Here is an 18,022-nt window from a genome sequence, read left to right on the forward strand (position 1 = left end):
TTAATTACCTAAGCCCATCAGTAAAAACGGCAGCGACAAATGAACGGGTCCATAAAAAACGCCAAACAAAGAACATAGTCCTGCTCCAACAACAAATCCCATTCCGATTACCATGAGACCAGCGGAACCTAAAACAATCTAATTTATTGTGATGTTTAGTATGTTTTTTCAAAGCGTTTTATTTCTATGTCCCACGTAATAATATCCCTACCCTTGCTTCAAGCCAATTAAACTTGGATATGACAAACTGGACGTAAATCACCATAATGAAAACACCCAGGCACAATATATCCATATCTTGAAGCATCGAGTTATTGCTAATATCCCCAAAACTAAAAAAAAACAAATAAATGTATTCCATTCTAAGAAAATATAAATTTAATCACCTTCTCCCAGCGAAATAATAAAAATCATCGATGTTACTAGAAAAGTTTTTCATAATCTCTAAAAATTTTATTTCCCATTCGAGAGCTTCTTCGGAGGCCTAGAAAATATCGATACAATTTATATCTAATAAATGTGTGCCTTGACGCGTACCCATTCACCAGTGCCAGCCATATTTCCAGCTTTGTCCATGTCGACTGAAGAAAAATTGACTAACAATAACCAATAATTTTGTATAGCTCGTGCCCTGATAATATGCCCTGTGCTATTTCTTTCTATTCCTCCTAATAAATCCTCATAACTTTCTAATTTTCCGAATATCAAACTGTAATATCATCAATTTATCAACTACATTATTCATTGTAAATAAAACATCGTACTTTTTATCATAAGTGTTTAAATCATTCAGAATATCTGCTTTGGATAGTGTAGAGATTCTTGTTAGATTATAATCCCACAACTGTAAGAGGCTTTTAGTATAACATTCAGTCTTCATAGCCTCCACAAAACTACAGTATAAAGCTGCATTCATTTCTGTACTTGGATCGATCTGATATTCGTTATCAGTCATCAGAAATTTCACTAATTTTCTATTCACTTTTGGTATCCTAAAATAAATGAAAATATAGACGAATGTATGGCGGTATTTTTATAGTGTTTTTAGAGGTATGGAACTTTTAGTAACATTGTTTTCAGTGATTATTTATGATTAGTTCACATTACCATTTTTATATAGAAGACAGATTAACGCCTGGATAACGGTTGCAAATTTACAATTTATAAATGTGACTGTTCATTAATTTGCATCATTTTATTCAAGAAATATATCGCACCATACTCTAAATAATAACAGGTATCCACAGAGACGTACATGCGTACAGAAGTTGTTGTAGGATGGGCCAAATAAGTCCATCAGCTCTCGTGCCCAAGAAATAAATTTGTGTCTATTCACTTTGAGAAGATTTTTCAAATACATCTTTTTCGAACGCTTATCTCTTTCCAAAAGGAGTCCTGAACATCAGAACTTTCACATTGAAACGACAAATAAATTTCAGGTACTTCAAAACGGCTGAAGCCACTAAAGTATAACTAGATATAAAACACAGCCACTACATTTTCTAAATACTAGCTGTCTAAATATTTGCCCATATTAAAATTCTCTTTTTCTCTATCTCTTTAGTTGGAACGATCATATTGGAGATAAAGTTATCTTCTTAAGATGCGATGCGATTAGAGAACAGTTGAGGAATAAATCCAAAGACGCATATTACAATAGTTTGGACATGTCTGTTAAATGAACGATCAACGAATTCATCACAGATTTCAGAAGACGCAATGAGCAACATCGCGACAGCGATCTGAAAAATACTGTTGAGGCCGGAGAATATCCGTCATATAAATATGAGCCATAAAGTACCACCAATCTATTATATGGAAGATTTGGCAGAAATACCTTGGTTGCATGTTTACAAAATCCAAGTGGTATAAGAAGGGTGTGCTGTTGATATATTTGTCAAAACCTGAATACTGCTGATTTCAACTTTCATAAAAAATTATTGACGGTGATGAAGCTCATGTTTTTGTTGAATGGTTAATATTGTAATAATGTTGATCAACAAACTACAATTGTCGCATTTGGAGTGAAGATAATCCTTATATTAATACGTAGTTACATGGCTTGATTACATTAAAGATGGGCTATGTATGCTCTCGGATGCGCCGGAAAATATAAGGGAAAACATTCATGTTTAAAAGATCGAGTTAGAAAGATCTGAACAAAACCATCGTCTTTCATAACCTCATAATATATTAAGAGTTAGTAGCGCCAGTTTGTGAATCGCTGGTGCTAATAATATAAACAAAAGAGCTTTGAGAGCTGTTGCACTACGAGAGCTATCGAAAAGATTCTCTAATATCGGCGGGAGATAATTTGTAACAATAAACTATTCCGTACTTCCTGAAAAAAGATACCAGCTTGAAGCTCACAGTTGGGAATAATAATTACTGACTATTACTGAACAGAATAATTTGGATGTGAAAAAGGTGTCGTTTTAACAAGGGGTCGTAATATATATCTAACTCGTAAAGAAAAAGGATACGGATGGACATGTTTAATATTTAACATGCAAGATATGTCAAGTCGTTGGTTAACAACAAAAAGCCTTAGAAGACGGTATTCACTGCGTTTTTACCTATATGGCAGAATTCATATTCGAATACAAATTGCAAAGTTTACTAAATAAAGTTAATTTCATGTAAATATATATAATTTATTTGTATTTTATTTCATTTTAACGTTCTATAACCTCTAAAAACACCCTTTATAATAGTAAGCTTGTAATTATTTTTGAGGGATTTGATTAAGCTTTGTAGGACTGACAAAATAGATTTGGAAAAATAAAAATGGTTTTTAATTATCAGTTGAAAAACATTTGTAGTGTTGACTTCGACATTTGTGTAGCGTTGTTTCTTATACAATTAATAAAATATATCTTACAATTAGAAACATTACTAAGATATTTAAGGAAAATCATGACAAACTGATTAACGACGATGAAATTGATCAATTCACAGCCTAGTATATCGTCAGCATGGCACAAAACGATAACAAATAGTTCGAATATTAAAAAAAGAAGATAGTTAAGTCTGTAACAACTATAAGACATATTATATATATGCATAGAACTTCAGAAGAAATAAGCTGATGGAAGCAAGGATTTTAAGCGAGTTGCAGTTGTATAAGTACAAAAGGCACAAAAAGAAAGGGTTTAAAACCGAAAACTATTATTTTACTTTAAAACTATTTTATTTTGCGGAAAATGTGGCGACTTATTGGATCCATATGACAATCGTGTCATTGCGGGATTCAAAGCAGCGACAGTTGCAGCAATACATGTTGTTGCCTGTTTCCTTTACGGCTGGTTTAGATATGTCTGTCAAATGATTGGTGGATGACTTTCTCAGAAATTTTCCATAGCGAAATCGATTTTTAGATAGAACAGAAAAAAATAAGTCTTAAAAATCAGACATGAAAAATAATGCAGAATGATCTGTGGAGTATAAAATGAACAATTAAGTAACACTGGTGAAAATGGGTAAAGAATGTTGGAAGTCCTGTTGCACCAACAGCAGCGTATTTGTTGAGCAGTCTCCTCGAGAGTTGAAATCTCAAAAAAAAACCGCTATGTTTGTTCGACTGTGAGATGTAATGAGTACAATGTTTAGAAATAAGGGTTTCGTTTACATTAAAATAATATTATAAATAAGAAAATAAGATTGACTCATAAGATATCTGTACCGTCGATTCAGTAAAACTTTTAGTTCTTTCCGTTAAAATAAAAAGGTTTTCAAGTAAATTAATAAGCCGGAGAAGATAATATCACTTTGGATTTCAATAATTATGCAGTTACTCAAAGTAGTTCTTGAAATGGTTTAGTGATGTTGATTCAAAACATTTCAATTCAGGCTATAAGATGACCAAAGGTGAATAGAAGTTGCTAAGTTAAGTCAAAGTGCCCTAACCGTGGACTATTGGAATTAAGAAACATGCACGCCGAATAAACAGTGAAGAACATCTCTACCCTGTAAATTTCTGGTACAGAAAAAGTTGCTATGAATAACTTGGTCTACTCGAATTTACGTAGGAGCTTGCAGTTCAAGGTGCATGCCCGCCAAAAATGAATTGCATTAGAACAGCTGTTATGAGCTATTGACTCTATTGACTGGTGTTCTCTGAAATGTGATGAGTGATGTGTATTTCTTTTATATTAAAACCTTTGTTTCAACAGGTCGCCGCTTCTTTCTGTTAAAATAGTTTTGAAGTAAATTAAAAGTTTTTATTTTAAAACTTTACAGTACACAAAATTCACAGAAATCCCTCAAAATTAAAATAACACACAACTACTATACTAACCTAAAACATACGTCATTCATCGTAATATTGCTTTCCGTTTTTGCGTTCATTATTGTACTATGAATATTAGCTAACTATAAATAAAAATAAAATAGTTAATTAAACAAATAATGCTAGGCGTGTAAAAAAGAAATCCACATTTTAAAAGTTGTATTTTCTAAGAGATTGTTATTCATTAATTTTTGATCAACGTAAACCATATGTTGGACACGCTCTATTTTGGCGACGTTTTCGGAAATTGACCTTGCATCAAACTGTGACATAAGAAAACGTTTAAATGCTAGTAGCTTTATTAAAAAATTGGACAATTTGACATTACGCCAATTAACAAAAAAAAATAGAACAGTACTAAAGTAAAAATAGAAAACAGTACAGTATTAAATTCTCCATTGATCGGGTGAGTTGTTACACACGATAAAAACTTATCTGAAAAAAATTATGATAGATATTTGCAGACCAGCATTTAACTTGATACATTGCATATAGATTTCTTATGACCTAATGAAACCATTTATGCCTGGGCCTATTGTGTCAAAATGGATGGATGGGGTTACGAAAAACCAGCTGAAAAATAATCGTTGATAACTAAAACATAGTATTTCAATAGAGTCGTCAAGAAACAAAACATTAAAGGGCTTTACCGTATCTACCATATGTAGTAGTTTAGACATTTTTCAACGTACTTATTATATATTGTTTTATTTTTCGGTTCTATAAAAAAACCTTTCTTCATCTATTTAATATTGATTAATATTTTCTTGCTTCTAATTTTTTTAATTTATTTAAAAGCACGTTGCACACATATTACAATTAGTTGTTAACTAGGACTATCTAGTAATTTCCTTAAATCCTTTCTTAAACTCAATTAACATTTAATGGATGTATTCCCACTGGTGTACTATACATAGTTCTAAAACAAGGCACAGTTTTCATACATAACTATGTTAGTTCAAAGGATTTTTCTCTTTTGAACCTCCAGGTAATTCCATTGGTAAGTTGTATTTATAAGGTTCCTTGAGAGTTAACTGCGAAGAACACTGTTTTGGAAACTATTGGATTAATACTAATCATGTTAATGTTTGATCTATTTGTACACCATAATTGCACATCGTAGGTCCACAATGACACCAACGTTAGTTTGTATAATAACATTTTATTGTGGAATGTTAATCCTGACTGTCGTCCAAACAACCACCTCATTTTTTTTGAGCCTCATAGAAAATTCCACTGTCATGCCCAAATATGTAACTATGTTCGCTTACGGAATTACTCTAGAGTCCATCATCATTGGTAGGTAGTCTATTTTTTTCTATGTGATATCTACAAGCGTATACTTGGTAACATTCAATTTTATTCGGCATTTCTTGGTCCACTCAGTAATGCTATTAACATTTGTACGCCATTTACAGTTGTGTCACTACTGTTAAATGTAGCGAGTAGTGCTGCATCATCAATAAATGTGGCCATTGTTACTTCTTTACATTTAGGGATATCACTAGTATAGAGTAACTAAAATCATGATCAAGCATTCGTATCAAACATATATTATTCTAAAATGACGATTGGAGATATAGGATTTGAGGATCTGACTCATCTGCCTAAGACATTTGTTTGCCAACTTGTATTAAACGCGGTTATGCCATACTTTATCAAAGTTCACGTCTAAAAATATGGCTGAACAAATATCCCTTTTTTCAAAAGTTAGTTTCTAAATCCAACCTGGTAAGCCGGAATGAGTTGATATTCTTTAATATTTAGTTTGGAGCGGTTTAAGAATAGCTTCTCGAATAATTTACATATGGTATTGACATTATTATGAATTTCGTTGGCGATTTCCTTTGGATTAATTGGGTTCGCAACTGTTCATTTCCCTTTGGATTAGATAAGGGTGAGGTTGGAAAGTATCTACTAACAGCAAATAATTCCGCATCCTCGCTTTCTTTGTTTGCCAATTCTCTATTTTCTTTGCGGATCAGCGAGTTTTAGTATTTTAGTCTTTTTAATTTTTTAACTGCCCTCCAAAGATAATATTGTGATCCTTGACCGTGGAAGTTCCTGAGAAATTAAAATAAAACATTTCATTTTTCGCAATTCGAATTTTCTGTTTGAGTTGTTGATTTAGTACAGTTTAATCAGCACTGCTTTGTTGCTATTTTCTCTGCTTTACGCTTTCTTGCTAAGAGCCTTCTAATTTCTCAAGGGTAGTTAATCCTTGGTAGTTTGTATTTTGCTGTTGGGATATTGTTCCATGCTAATTTTTGTAAAATGATTATAAACAATTCTGCTTCTATATACAGTTGTTTTTAGAGAAACATGTAAGTTAATGTTTTCTTCTCCACCCATTCTAAATGCAATTCGTAATGGTAAGTTTATTTTTTAAAGGAACATGTTAGAAATTCACCTATTCACGAGAGGTATAACGTGATAAGACTAATTTGTTAAATATAAAGGTATTTGTAGAACAATATTGTAGAAATTTAATTAAACCTTGAAAATGTTTATTTATTTTTCCTACACTTATATTATTCCTTTATATTAGGTGCTTGCATGAAAATGCGAAGTATCTTTATAGCGACTGTTATATAAGCTAACCTAATAGTTAAATTCGATGGTATTGATATTTCTCTACATAAAATAACAGTTTTTCACTTAGTGTTATTGCGTATGTTCAATATTCATTGCTTTTGTCGTTTGATTTGAAGGAATCAGCTGCTGCCAAAACCTTTAGAAACTTATGGTGATCCTGCTCTATCATATTCATGCTATAGATAACAATTATTCCTTTTAGACTGAACGATTTAAAGGTCGTGATTTATATCAGTGACTAAGTAGCGCCCATAGAACCAGAAAGTTTGAAGAACTGACAAGTCCAATTGGTAAGACTTATACGAAAACCCAGCTTAACGATTCATAGAAGTTTCAGTTTTTGAATCAGAGTTTAGCAGTTGTTGAATCAGCTGTTTCCAAAGATTCATGATTAATATAATGAGAAAGATTCAAAATGAGGAAAAATGACTACCACACGAATTCATTGAAAATGTAATTTCGGAACGTTTCATCATCGAGGTTTCATTATTTTCGAAGCAATATAAGGATATTTTATAGTGGCATATACTTATTATGATTTACTGCTTAACCCGAATGAAATTGTAACTGTAGATATATACCGACGACAGTTAAACAAATCGAATGAAGTGTTGTTGCAAAATAATAACTGACGCAGAGTCATCCATTCGCATAACAACGCTCAGCTACGCGTTGCATGACTTGTGAAGCGTACACAGTTGCAGTTCGAATGGAAAGTTCTTCCATAACCAACGTATTTACCAGACATAGCAACTTCAGATTACCATTTGTTCAGATGGATGCACTATGATTAGTGGCACATTGTGCATACAAAATGGTGAAGAAGTGTGAAAAAAGATCGGTGATTGGATCGCTGCTAAACTTTCTTTAGACACGGTAACATCATGGTGCCCAAAAGGTAGAAAAAAGTTATAGAAAATTATAGAAAAAAATTTGATTATAGCCAATTTATTTCAATAGATGTATTGACCTTGATAAATGCCAAAGTGAAAAAAATTATCGAGACATGAAAGCACCTAATATATTGTACTTATTATAGAGTCATGTGGGGTAACTGTACGCAGCAAGTGCACACAACTGGTTAAAGCCTACAAAATAGAGATTCAACTTTATATTTTCGAGAACCGTTTCGCGACGTCCGATATCTAGATATCACTACTTTAAACTTATTACTTGTTTTAATTGTTATGCTAAAAGCCGCGAAGGCTTTTGATTTGTTGATTTTGTTTCTATGGCGCGTTTATTATTTATTGGTTGTCTTGGGTGCCATTTTCAGGGTGCCTTACGTAGAATGTGCTTAGTTTTTTATACGGTTTAGTGATTAAATTAGTAGTCATTAGTTCATTAATATAACATTAGTCGGTAGTACAACATAAGTAAAATGAGTCCTCGATCTAGGAATGTTTTGTACCCGGATGCATAGGTTTCCTTGAAATCTATGAAAAAGTATCTAGCTGTCTTTAAAAAATGGGTTGATAATATTAAGAATCCCCCGAAATGTATGACCGTTATCTCATGCTCCAAACTCCAACAAAATTGTTTTATTAACCGATTTCAAGAAAGGTTCTATCTTCCACTATATATATTTTTTAATATATGTTCGCCGATTTCTCCGTCAATTATGAACCGATTTTCCCTTTTTATTCTTAAGATTGCACTTGCAAGGTGGTCCCATTGGAACCAAGAAGGATCTGATGGGGGGACGGGGGAAATCGAGGGAAACCCTCACATTTCAAATGCACGTACAAAGCTTTCACATATTTTTTATCTAAAATAATCAGATATTTGTGTATAATGTTACTGCTGAACTGATGTGACGAAAAATCGGAAGTAGTTCAGTGCAAAAGCTATTCAGTTGGCATTTTAAGCACTAACCATATCATATGAGAAGTCGTAGAAATATTGTAGGCAAGTGTTTCTATGGTATAATGGTTAGAACTTTAAGCTCCCACACGAACGTCGCGGGTTCGATTCCAAATAGGTGCAGCAATTTTCTTGTTTTAGTTTTGTTGGAACATTTGTCAAATCACCTAGACTAGCTAACAGACCCCGGGGCCTGAAGCGTTTCTTATTTTCAATCGGTGTTTCTTGATTCCTATTTTTCCTCATACGGGCTGCACTTTTACTTGGGCTATCCATTGTAATACTTAATAAAATAAGTACGTAATTTATTGAGTACATATCTAACATTAAAATGAGAAAAATTAAATGTTTTCAATAAAAAAAATTGAACCGACTCCGATTTTTAACACGAAAAAACACTTTAAAATAAAATATATACATAATCGTGGTAATAACTAAATAAAAATAAACAAAAAACTATTTAACTATCTACTACATGTTTGTATATTCTACTATATACATACAATTTAGCTTAATACCTACCTAAACCTATTTATGTATTTACAAAATTATTTTAACTACTACCAACTGATCAATTTGAAGTCGGTGCCGAGCAACAAATTAGATTTGTTTTGTTCCTAATTTATTATTTTTTTAAGTTTAAAGTTAAGTCGGTTCAATTTTTTGGCTAAAAATATTTTCTCATACTGGTAGTAGGTCTTTAAGCTATTTCTTTTATTTTATCTCGCGATATGCCATGCCAACACATTTTCTGTCAGATATTTTTAAAAATTTAAAACCTTGTAATTGCACAGTACATAATGATCATCCAACTCCAAAATAAAAAATAATAAGATGCGCATATACTTTTGGAATAAACAAGTAATTTTTATTATTTTTGTTTATTTATTTTTGAATTTTTTTAATTTTTAATGAAACGTCACCTTAAACTGACCAATCCAAAAGTCAAATAAAATGTATAATGTAAGTATATTTTTGCCTTCTAGAATGAAAATTCGCTATAGTCCTTGTAGTTTTTAAGAGCACATATTAATAGAGGCAAGAAGTTGATCGGAAAAGGAAAATCGAAATGAACAACAGCAGAAATTGTTTAGATGTATGTGAGTACTTTCAAAAAATGTTTAAAACTCAACTCCAATGCAATCGAAGAAATAGCCGAACATACATTAAAGAAAATATATGCAGTCAAACGTAGAACCTCCTCGTAGAATTTTGAAATAGGTTAATAAAACAACAAAAATTATTGAAATATGAAAATGATTAAAGACTGAATCTATGAATTTTTAAAACACTGATTGGCACTTTGATTTAGCTTTAAAACAAATTACACCTACGAGCATAGCAAGACCAATTGGTTTTATCAATTTATAAGTTTGTTTTACCAGCTGCACGTCAAGTTTAGACGTGGTGAAATGAGCACCGAAGACGGTAAACGTAGTGGACGCCCAAAAGAGGTTGTTACCGAAAATATTTTAAAAATCCACAAAATTATTTTGAATGACCGTAAACAACGACGAGTTGATCATTCGGAGCAGTGTTTAAAGATGATCAAGTGTAATAAATCCGAGTTTTTGCGTCGATATGTGATAATGATGAAACATGGCTCCATCATTTCACTCCGAAGTCCAATCGATAGTTACCCGACTGGACTGCACACGATGAACCCGCTCCAAAGCGTGGGACAACGCAACAGTCGGCTGGCAAGGTTATGGCGTCTGTATTTTGGGATGCGGATGGAATAATTTTCATTGACTACCTTGAAAAATGAAGGACCATCAACACCGACTATTACATAGCGTTATTGGACCGTTTGAAGGACGAAATCGCGGAAAAACGGCCGCATTTGAAGAAATAGAAAGTGCTGCTTCACCAAGACAATGCACCGTGTAACAAGTCGTATTCTCCAGATATGGCCCCCAGCGACTATTTCCTGTTCTCAGAAGCTCGCTGGAAAGAAATTTTCATCGAATGAAGAGGTGATCGCCAAAACTGAGGCCTATTTTCAAGCAAAGGACAAATCGTACTACAAAAATGGTATCGAAAAGTTGGAGGTTACTATAATCAGTGTATTACTCTTGAAGGGAATTATGTTGAATAAAGAAAACTAATTTTGCCAAAAAAATGTGTTTTACTATGGTAGGCCGGGGACTTTTTGATTGACCTGTTATGTAGTAGATGATTAAGGATGATGAAGTTAAGATGTGAGCAAGAATCCAAATTATCCTTGATAATCAATAGTTTTAATAAAAATAAAAATTATTATTAGAATTAAATATTTGTTTTGTTATTACTGGCAGATGTTTAGTGCATTAGAATAAACGTTGTTTATTCTACTTTACTTTGGAAGCAATTTCCTAAAAATTACGTATAGTACCCGTAAAGTTACTCCACATGACACAAAACACTATTCATTTTTCCATATAACATTGCTAAAACCTTACTACACTTACCTTTAAAATAACTTCTGGAGTGAGTACATCTTCTGCCACTAACGATACCGCTTCGTCGCTGAAACCCCTTTGAAAGGTTTTTATCAGCCATTCGGAGTCGCGTATAAAGGTGGTGTGAGGTGGAACCCAAAGTTTTAAGGGATTTTTTTCTTGACGAAATCTTAGGAAGCCAAGTGCGCCTAGGAAAACCACAAGCCAGCATAATATAATGGTCTTAATTGGCTGTTTTGCTATTGCAATTCCTAGCCTGCAAAATACATATCCAAGTTGTACAAATTGAAACACAAATTGTTCTACAAACACTAAAAGTCTAAATTAAACTTTATGTTAATAATACATATATTCTATATATTCTTCTGTATATATATATATATATATATATATATATATATATATATATATATATATATAATACAAATATTCAACTGAATATTATAATGGTCACTATCTTGACAAATTGCAAGGTATTGTGACGGTGATTACAATAACATTGCGTCTATCAATTACGTCAACAAGATACTCTTCGAGATACACTAAGAAACTATATGATATAACGGAACAAGCTGGAGCAGTTCTGTACCTCGAGAATAAAAAAATTGATACAAATAGAACATCAGTTTTCAAGTAATCTTTTGATATAGCCTTTTTGATCATTCTTCGGCGTTTGGGAATAACCTACATTATTTTATAAAGGTTGAAATTTTCCTTCGAAGGTATGGTTCTAGAGGTAAGATTGAATATTGACCTTTTTAATGTATTACTTAATACATATAATATTACTTTATAATGTATTACTTAATAATTGTATGTATTACTTCCGAAAGAGAAATTACAACTGGTTTATAATTGTAAAATTGACTTCTCTCTTAAAATACTTAATTCTCTTTAGTTCAATGTTTTACAGGTTTTCCGGAAGGTGTACAAATCATTAGTTTAATGGAAATTGTTTTCATCGAAAGTCTTTTTTTAAGCATGCCGAAAAAAGTGTGAGTAGGCCTGTTTTTCTGTAAATCCATTTTTTCCTTAAATGTTTCTATTTATCCAAAATTTTTGTATTGACATCTTACATTAGATATGCTTAGTACAATCTTAATTTACAAATTAATTTATTACTATTGTTCTGTTGCACTTGTATTAATATACAAGCAAGATGAGTATGGCATTAATACATCAGTATGTATTTTCCAAATTAAAATAAAACTAATCTACTTAAGCTAAAGTTAAGAATACACTTATAAACTAAACACATTCATGTGGATTGGTTCGCTCCAATATTCTGGTATCATGCGTGTTGTCCAGTAGCTGTATTGCTTCTACGTTGCTGTGACTTAGCAACCTTATTTCATTTTTTAAGGCGAAATCTTGGATCACTTCGTGATCTCCATTTGATTTCGAGGTCATCGTGCAGCTTTTCGTTGGTTACGTAGCGATAAGCATTAGTAATCAATCGTAGAACTTGTTTTGGCTTTGCGTTGTATTACTAGTTGGTTTGATGTTTTAGTGCAACCCCATATTTGCACCCCATAAATCCAAATTCGCTATGATTGACTGATAAACCAATCTCTTTGATTTTAGCTCAAGTTGAGAGTATCTTTGGACTAATCGGTACTGTTGCTTGACTTTGAGTCTAACCTGCTCTACTTTTTGTCTAACATGATGTTTCCAATTTAACCTATCATCAAGATATATTCCGAGGTATTTAGCTTATTCTGCTTAAGGAATCGGTTTTTGTCATTTCGCCGCAACGTAAAATTAACGTGGACAGATTTGGAGCTATTAAGTTGTATTTTTCGGTCTCTAGTCCATTTGTAGATCTTGTTGACCGCTACTTGTACTTTCTACAGCCTACAGACAGAGATAGATATTTTGCCATGATAACTGTGTCATCGGCAAATGCTCCAATTACTGTTTCTTTTGTTATTAGAATAACAGCAATATAAAGTAGATATAGGGGTGGTTCCAAGACATTACACTGTGGAACTTCAGTCAAAATAGGTTTAAATGTTAAGAATGCCCCTTCATGCGAGACTCATAGATTCATGCGGTAGCAACTTGCTCATTTTGTAGATAAATCCCAAATGGCAATCCCTGTCGAAAGCATGTGAGACGTCTAGGCATATTGCAGGGCAGTATTTCTTTTTTTTCGAATGCCTTTTCACACAGCCACTGTGCACTTGCTCAATTGTCAAGTGGTGATTTCGAAATCCAAACTGGAAATCTGGTATATCTATAAATGGTAGTTATCTATAAGTTATCTATAGTCTATAAATACGTTTTAACAGCAGTTTCTCAAATAATTTTAATATCGAGGATAGTAGCGAAATATGCCTATAAGATCCAATTTGTTCGCTGGTTTGTCAGGTTTTTTAGGCATAATTATTCGAGCAACCTTAAGACATCCCGGAGCATGGTTCAGTCTCAAACAGGCATCGAATATATATGTCAACATGATTATTGCTTTTCTTAACAGCTCTTTTAATAATCCAGGTGAAATATCATCAATTCCAAGAGCCTTTTTAGGATTGAGGTTGTTATCAATTTTTATGGCAACTTCCATTGGAGAAATAAGATTTACAGCTACATCGGGCTGATGATCACGATTTAAATCTATTATAATTTAACTTAATTATTAACAAAATGTGGCATCGATTGTGCTTGCTTTATAATTTTATTTATACTACTTCAAAAAAATCACTTTAACAGTTCTTTGTTTAAATTATAAACTGAAGCTCTTAGTGTATATTTCGGTTTAATTAATACGTCGATGGATCTTGAGAGTTTTTTTGATAGAGTAGTTATTTTAAATTCTATTCTAACCGAGTTCTATGTGATGATTATCGTAAATCATTGTCTTCGAACTTTATTGTTATCAAACTCACTACTTTAAAATCCTTGGAACCAATATTTGTCTGGTATTTGATGGAACAGTAACGAGGTGAAAATTCATTCACAAAAAGTTACTATTTGTTATCGACTTTGGGGCAGAAAAGTCATTAATTCAGACTTTTTCATTCCACCAACGACGAGCGATACTAACTTCTTTGGCCAGCTGACTCAAATTGTACCGGATCTGTGACAGAATTTTTAAAATTGGACAATTCATCTTATCAGAAGAAGTTGTGTCTATTTCCCTGAAAATTTGAAAGGTGTTATTAGGCGGGTGTGCATGTATTTTAATCAGCGATATATATTGCTGAAAAAAAACGAATTGATAAAATTATGAATGTAACAACCACCAATCAAGTACCAATGTAAAACAACCTAATCTAATTTGTAAACTCGATGGCTTTGATATTTCTCTATATAATATAATAGTTTTCCATTTAATAGTGTTAGTGGGATATTCAGTGTATACAGACGCTAATCATGGGATTCTAAAAATTTACTATTGAAGACCATCAAATACTTTTAGAAAGTTGAAGTTGACTAAAAATTGTAAGACTTATTGGACAAAAATCCACCTCAAACAGATTAACTTTCAGAACATTCAGACAGATTAACAATTAATGAAACTACTATTTCCAGGAGGACATATAATAGGAAAGGTTCAAAAAGAGTGCAAATGGCTACCACACGAATTGTCTAAACATGTTTTTCAGTTTTATTGCTTGCCAGATTTTCTGTAGTGTTTGGGCGCTGAAAATATAAAATCTAATCTACGTTCCAGACGGCTATTTTGTATTTTCTGTCATGGCTATCAGTCATTAGGCTAGCTTGGTAACGACGACGGTGAGTAAATTCATCATCGTACTCATTTGCTCCATAAATTTACCCATCATTTCCTCTAATTTACTAATAGTACTTACAGGTTCAGTGGTGATTGGCGTTGTCTGCATATTAGGTTGAGTCTGATTGTTGGTTACTCCGTGTGTGTATTTAGGACAACGCTTTATAGACTAGGCATCCCCTATAATTAGCAGCATGGTCACCGTTACAGTTGACGCATTTTACTTTATCGTCACGTGTTTTGCGCGTGCAATCATTCGTCGCATGCTCTCCTGGTAATTCACACATGTATACAACTTGCAACAGATCACTTAATAGCTATTAAATGTTTAATTTAAATTTTTAAGTTTACGCGCTTCATATTTTATTCGCTCTTTTTACCGTTCCGAAAATAAGAAAGAAAATTCCTAGAAGGTAGAGCCTTGCTAAAAAATAAATTTTAAATTTTACGTTTCAAATCACGTTCTCACCCTACAATGGTTGAGACTAGGTTTTCACTTTTTATGACCGGCACTTTTATGACACTAATAGTCACTCAAATGTATTTTTACAATAGAGCGTTCTAAAAGGTACGTCTGCACTTCACGGTGGTTTGAACAAAAAGCCAATAAATGAAATTTAAATATGAATAACGTCAAAACCATCGAATTTAACAGTTAAGTTGGGTGATTTAATAGTTGTTTGCATATATATTATGCATTTTCACCAATAATTAAAATACATGCAAGTTCCTAATACTTTATTCATGTACTGAAACATTGAGCGCAATAATTTTAAAAGAGTATTTTCAAACGTTGCTCATGGTTTAAATCAAAATGTATCGATCGACTAGCTAAACCGGACTACGCTTCGTTATGACTCAGCCTGAAATTAATTATTAGGAGAGTAAATAAAAGTATTCAAACATATATTTACGAAGAAAACATAGTTAATAGTTTCTGGAATTACTTACAGTTGACCATAAACAACAACAAAATGATTTTCATCAAATTAATGTTTTGCAGACCTTGGGGGCTGAAGCACTGGGTAAAGAGAATTGAAGTCATTTTTACTATTATAAACAAGTTTTAATCATTTCTATTACCGGAAATGTTAATTCGGCTAATCGAGCATATTGAGGAGTCCATTATAAACCTGTTTCTCTCGAGAAACTATTGGAAGCCATTTGAAAAATATTCAGACATTCCTGAATATTTTAACCCCCTACCAGTCATAATTGAAGTTCAGCTGGTTTGCCGGAGGGTTGCCTGGATTATCACAAACATGTTAAAGTTCTCGCAACCAACTTTTAATTATATTCAATCGTACCTGCAGAAATGTACTTTCGTAGAAAAATTTAAACATTTTTAAAACAACGTACGAGAGGGAATCAAAATATAAACGGTAATTTGACTATTTAGCTTAGCACGTAATTCTGATCTAGAAGATTGAATGCTCGAGTATTATTTGGTTTATTGGAGGAAAACCAGTATGGGTGGCAGCTGTGCTCGGTTCTGTCCGCAGTACAGCCATGACTGAGCGTGAGGAAATTTTCACTCGTTTGAAGGTACAATTTGGGAATGCTACATTCTCAAAATCGAGTGTATACGTAGGTCAGAGAATTCAGGGATGGATTTTCAAGAACGTGTCGAAGATGACAGTCATGCTAGACGCCCACGAACAAATCTCAAAAATGACAACATCCGTGCTGTTCGAGAGCTTACTGAAGGTGATAGCCGGTTAAGGATTGAAGAAATCTCAACAGAATTGGGTATCAGCTATCTAATTCCATTCTAGCCCATTTGAGACGTCATATTTCTTCATGACAACGCTAGACCACACACCGGAGTTTTGACAAAGAAGAAATTGGAAGAAATGCGCTGAGAAACCATTGAGCACCCCCCTTATAGCTCTGACTTGTCACCTTGTGATTATTTTTTGCGCCCATGAAAGAATCACTGGGAGGAAATAGATTTCAAAGCAATGAGGAAGTAGAAGAGTATGTGCGCAATTGGCTGACAACTCGCCCTCAAACTTTTAATAAAGAAGGAATTTTCAAGCTAAATCGATGGCAAAAGTGTGCAGAGCACGGAAGTGACTATACTGAAAAATGTTAAATGTTTAGTTTGTAAATACCATTGATCAATAAATTTATTTTACAAAATTACCGTTTATATTTGATTCCCCCTTGTAGGTTGCTCCCAAACCCCGACGAATGACCAAAAAGCGTACATCAACAGATTACTTGAAAACTGATGTCGTTCGGTTGACATTATTGCTATATTTATATAACTAAGCCTGATTTGTATCAATTTTTTTATCCTCGAGGTGAAGAACTGGCCCACTATAATACATTACGAATACATGAATGTGTTTCATAGAAAATAACAGCAATACAGCTTGCTTTAATCCATTTCAACATCGACCCATCTTTATTTAATAACCGTATATTATATTAAGAGTAAAAATTGAAAACCCCAATTACTTTTAAATAAAAAAAAATTTAACCTTTATTACACAAAAACTATTACATATTTATTTGTGAAAATACCGACCACAATATTGGCTTATTTTTCGAGTAACATGTGGACTCTACGTCGATTCAATTCAAAAGAACGAAACTGCTGCGAAAAAGTTTACATTAGCATTAGTAATAATTTTTATAATATATTATATAATATATTTATAATATATAATAATACATGTATTTACTAATATTAAAAAAAATTTACATAATGGAAAATCCAAAATTCCCTTGATAAAGAAATTCAATCATATTATTTTACATTTGCAATATCAGAACAGATAAAAATAATCAACTATAGATTTTTTTAAATCAATTAACCTAATTTACGGGTTAGCAATTATCAATTAAAAGAATCATTAATCACTTACAATAATTGGTTGATAACTAAAGACTCTTAATGTAGTTTTAAAATGTTAGAAAGTGCCTTTTGGCAAAAAAAAAGAAAAATAATAGAATCAAAAAAACAGACAATTAATTTAATTATATCGTTATATCTAATGAATGAACTCATAATGAAATTACTGAAATAACCTACAGTTGACCATAAACACAAACTTATATGAACTCTAAAGTAATGTTTGGCTATCTTAAAAT

General features: G+C 32.5%; 1 protein-coding gene across 2 annotated transcripts in view; it reads right to left on the reverse strand.

Moving 5' to 3' along the window:
* The window catches only part of LOC143193218 (patched domain-containing protein 3), a 39,757-nt gene that overhangs the window by 19,197 nt on the left and 2,538 nt on the right, over positions 1-18,022 (reverse strand). The window contains exons 3-9 of one of the 2 annotated variants that reach the window (XM_076399283.1): positions 11,197-11,443; positions 4,298-4,371; positions 765-992; positions 538-709; positions 387-484; positions 212-332; positions 9-138 (exon numbers count right to left, since the gene is read on the reverse strand). In XM_076399283.1, coding sequence (XP_076255398.1) covers positions 9-138; positions 212-332; positions 387-484; positions 538-709; positions 765-992; positions 4,298-4,371; positions 11,197-11,443 — 1,070 coding nt within the window. Of the gene's footprint in view, positions 1-8; positions 139-211; positions 333-386; positions 485-537; positions 710-764; positions 993-4,297; positions 4,372-11,196; positions 11,444-18,022 lie in introns of those variants that run through there. The other variant, XM_076399284.1, reaches the window with a different exon arrangement.

This window comes from Rhynchophorus ferrugineus, unplaced genomic scaffold (genome assembly GCF_030347505.1).
Source record: "Rhynchophorus ferrugineus isolate W39M unplaced genomic scaffold, kcgeb_rfMv2 rfM3, whole genome shotgun sequence".
NCBI classification, from domain to species: Eukaryota; Metazoa; Arthropoda; class Insecta; order Coleoptera; family Curculionidae; genus Rhynchophorus; species Rhynchophorus ferrugineus.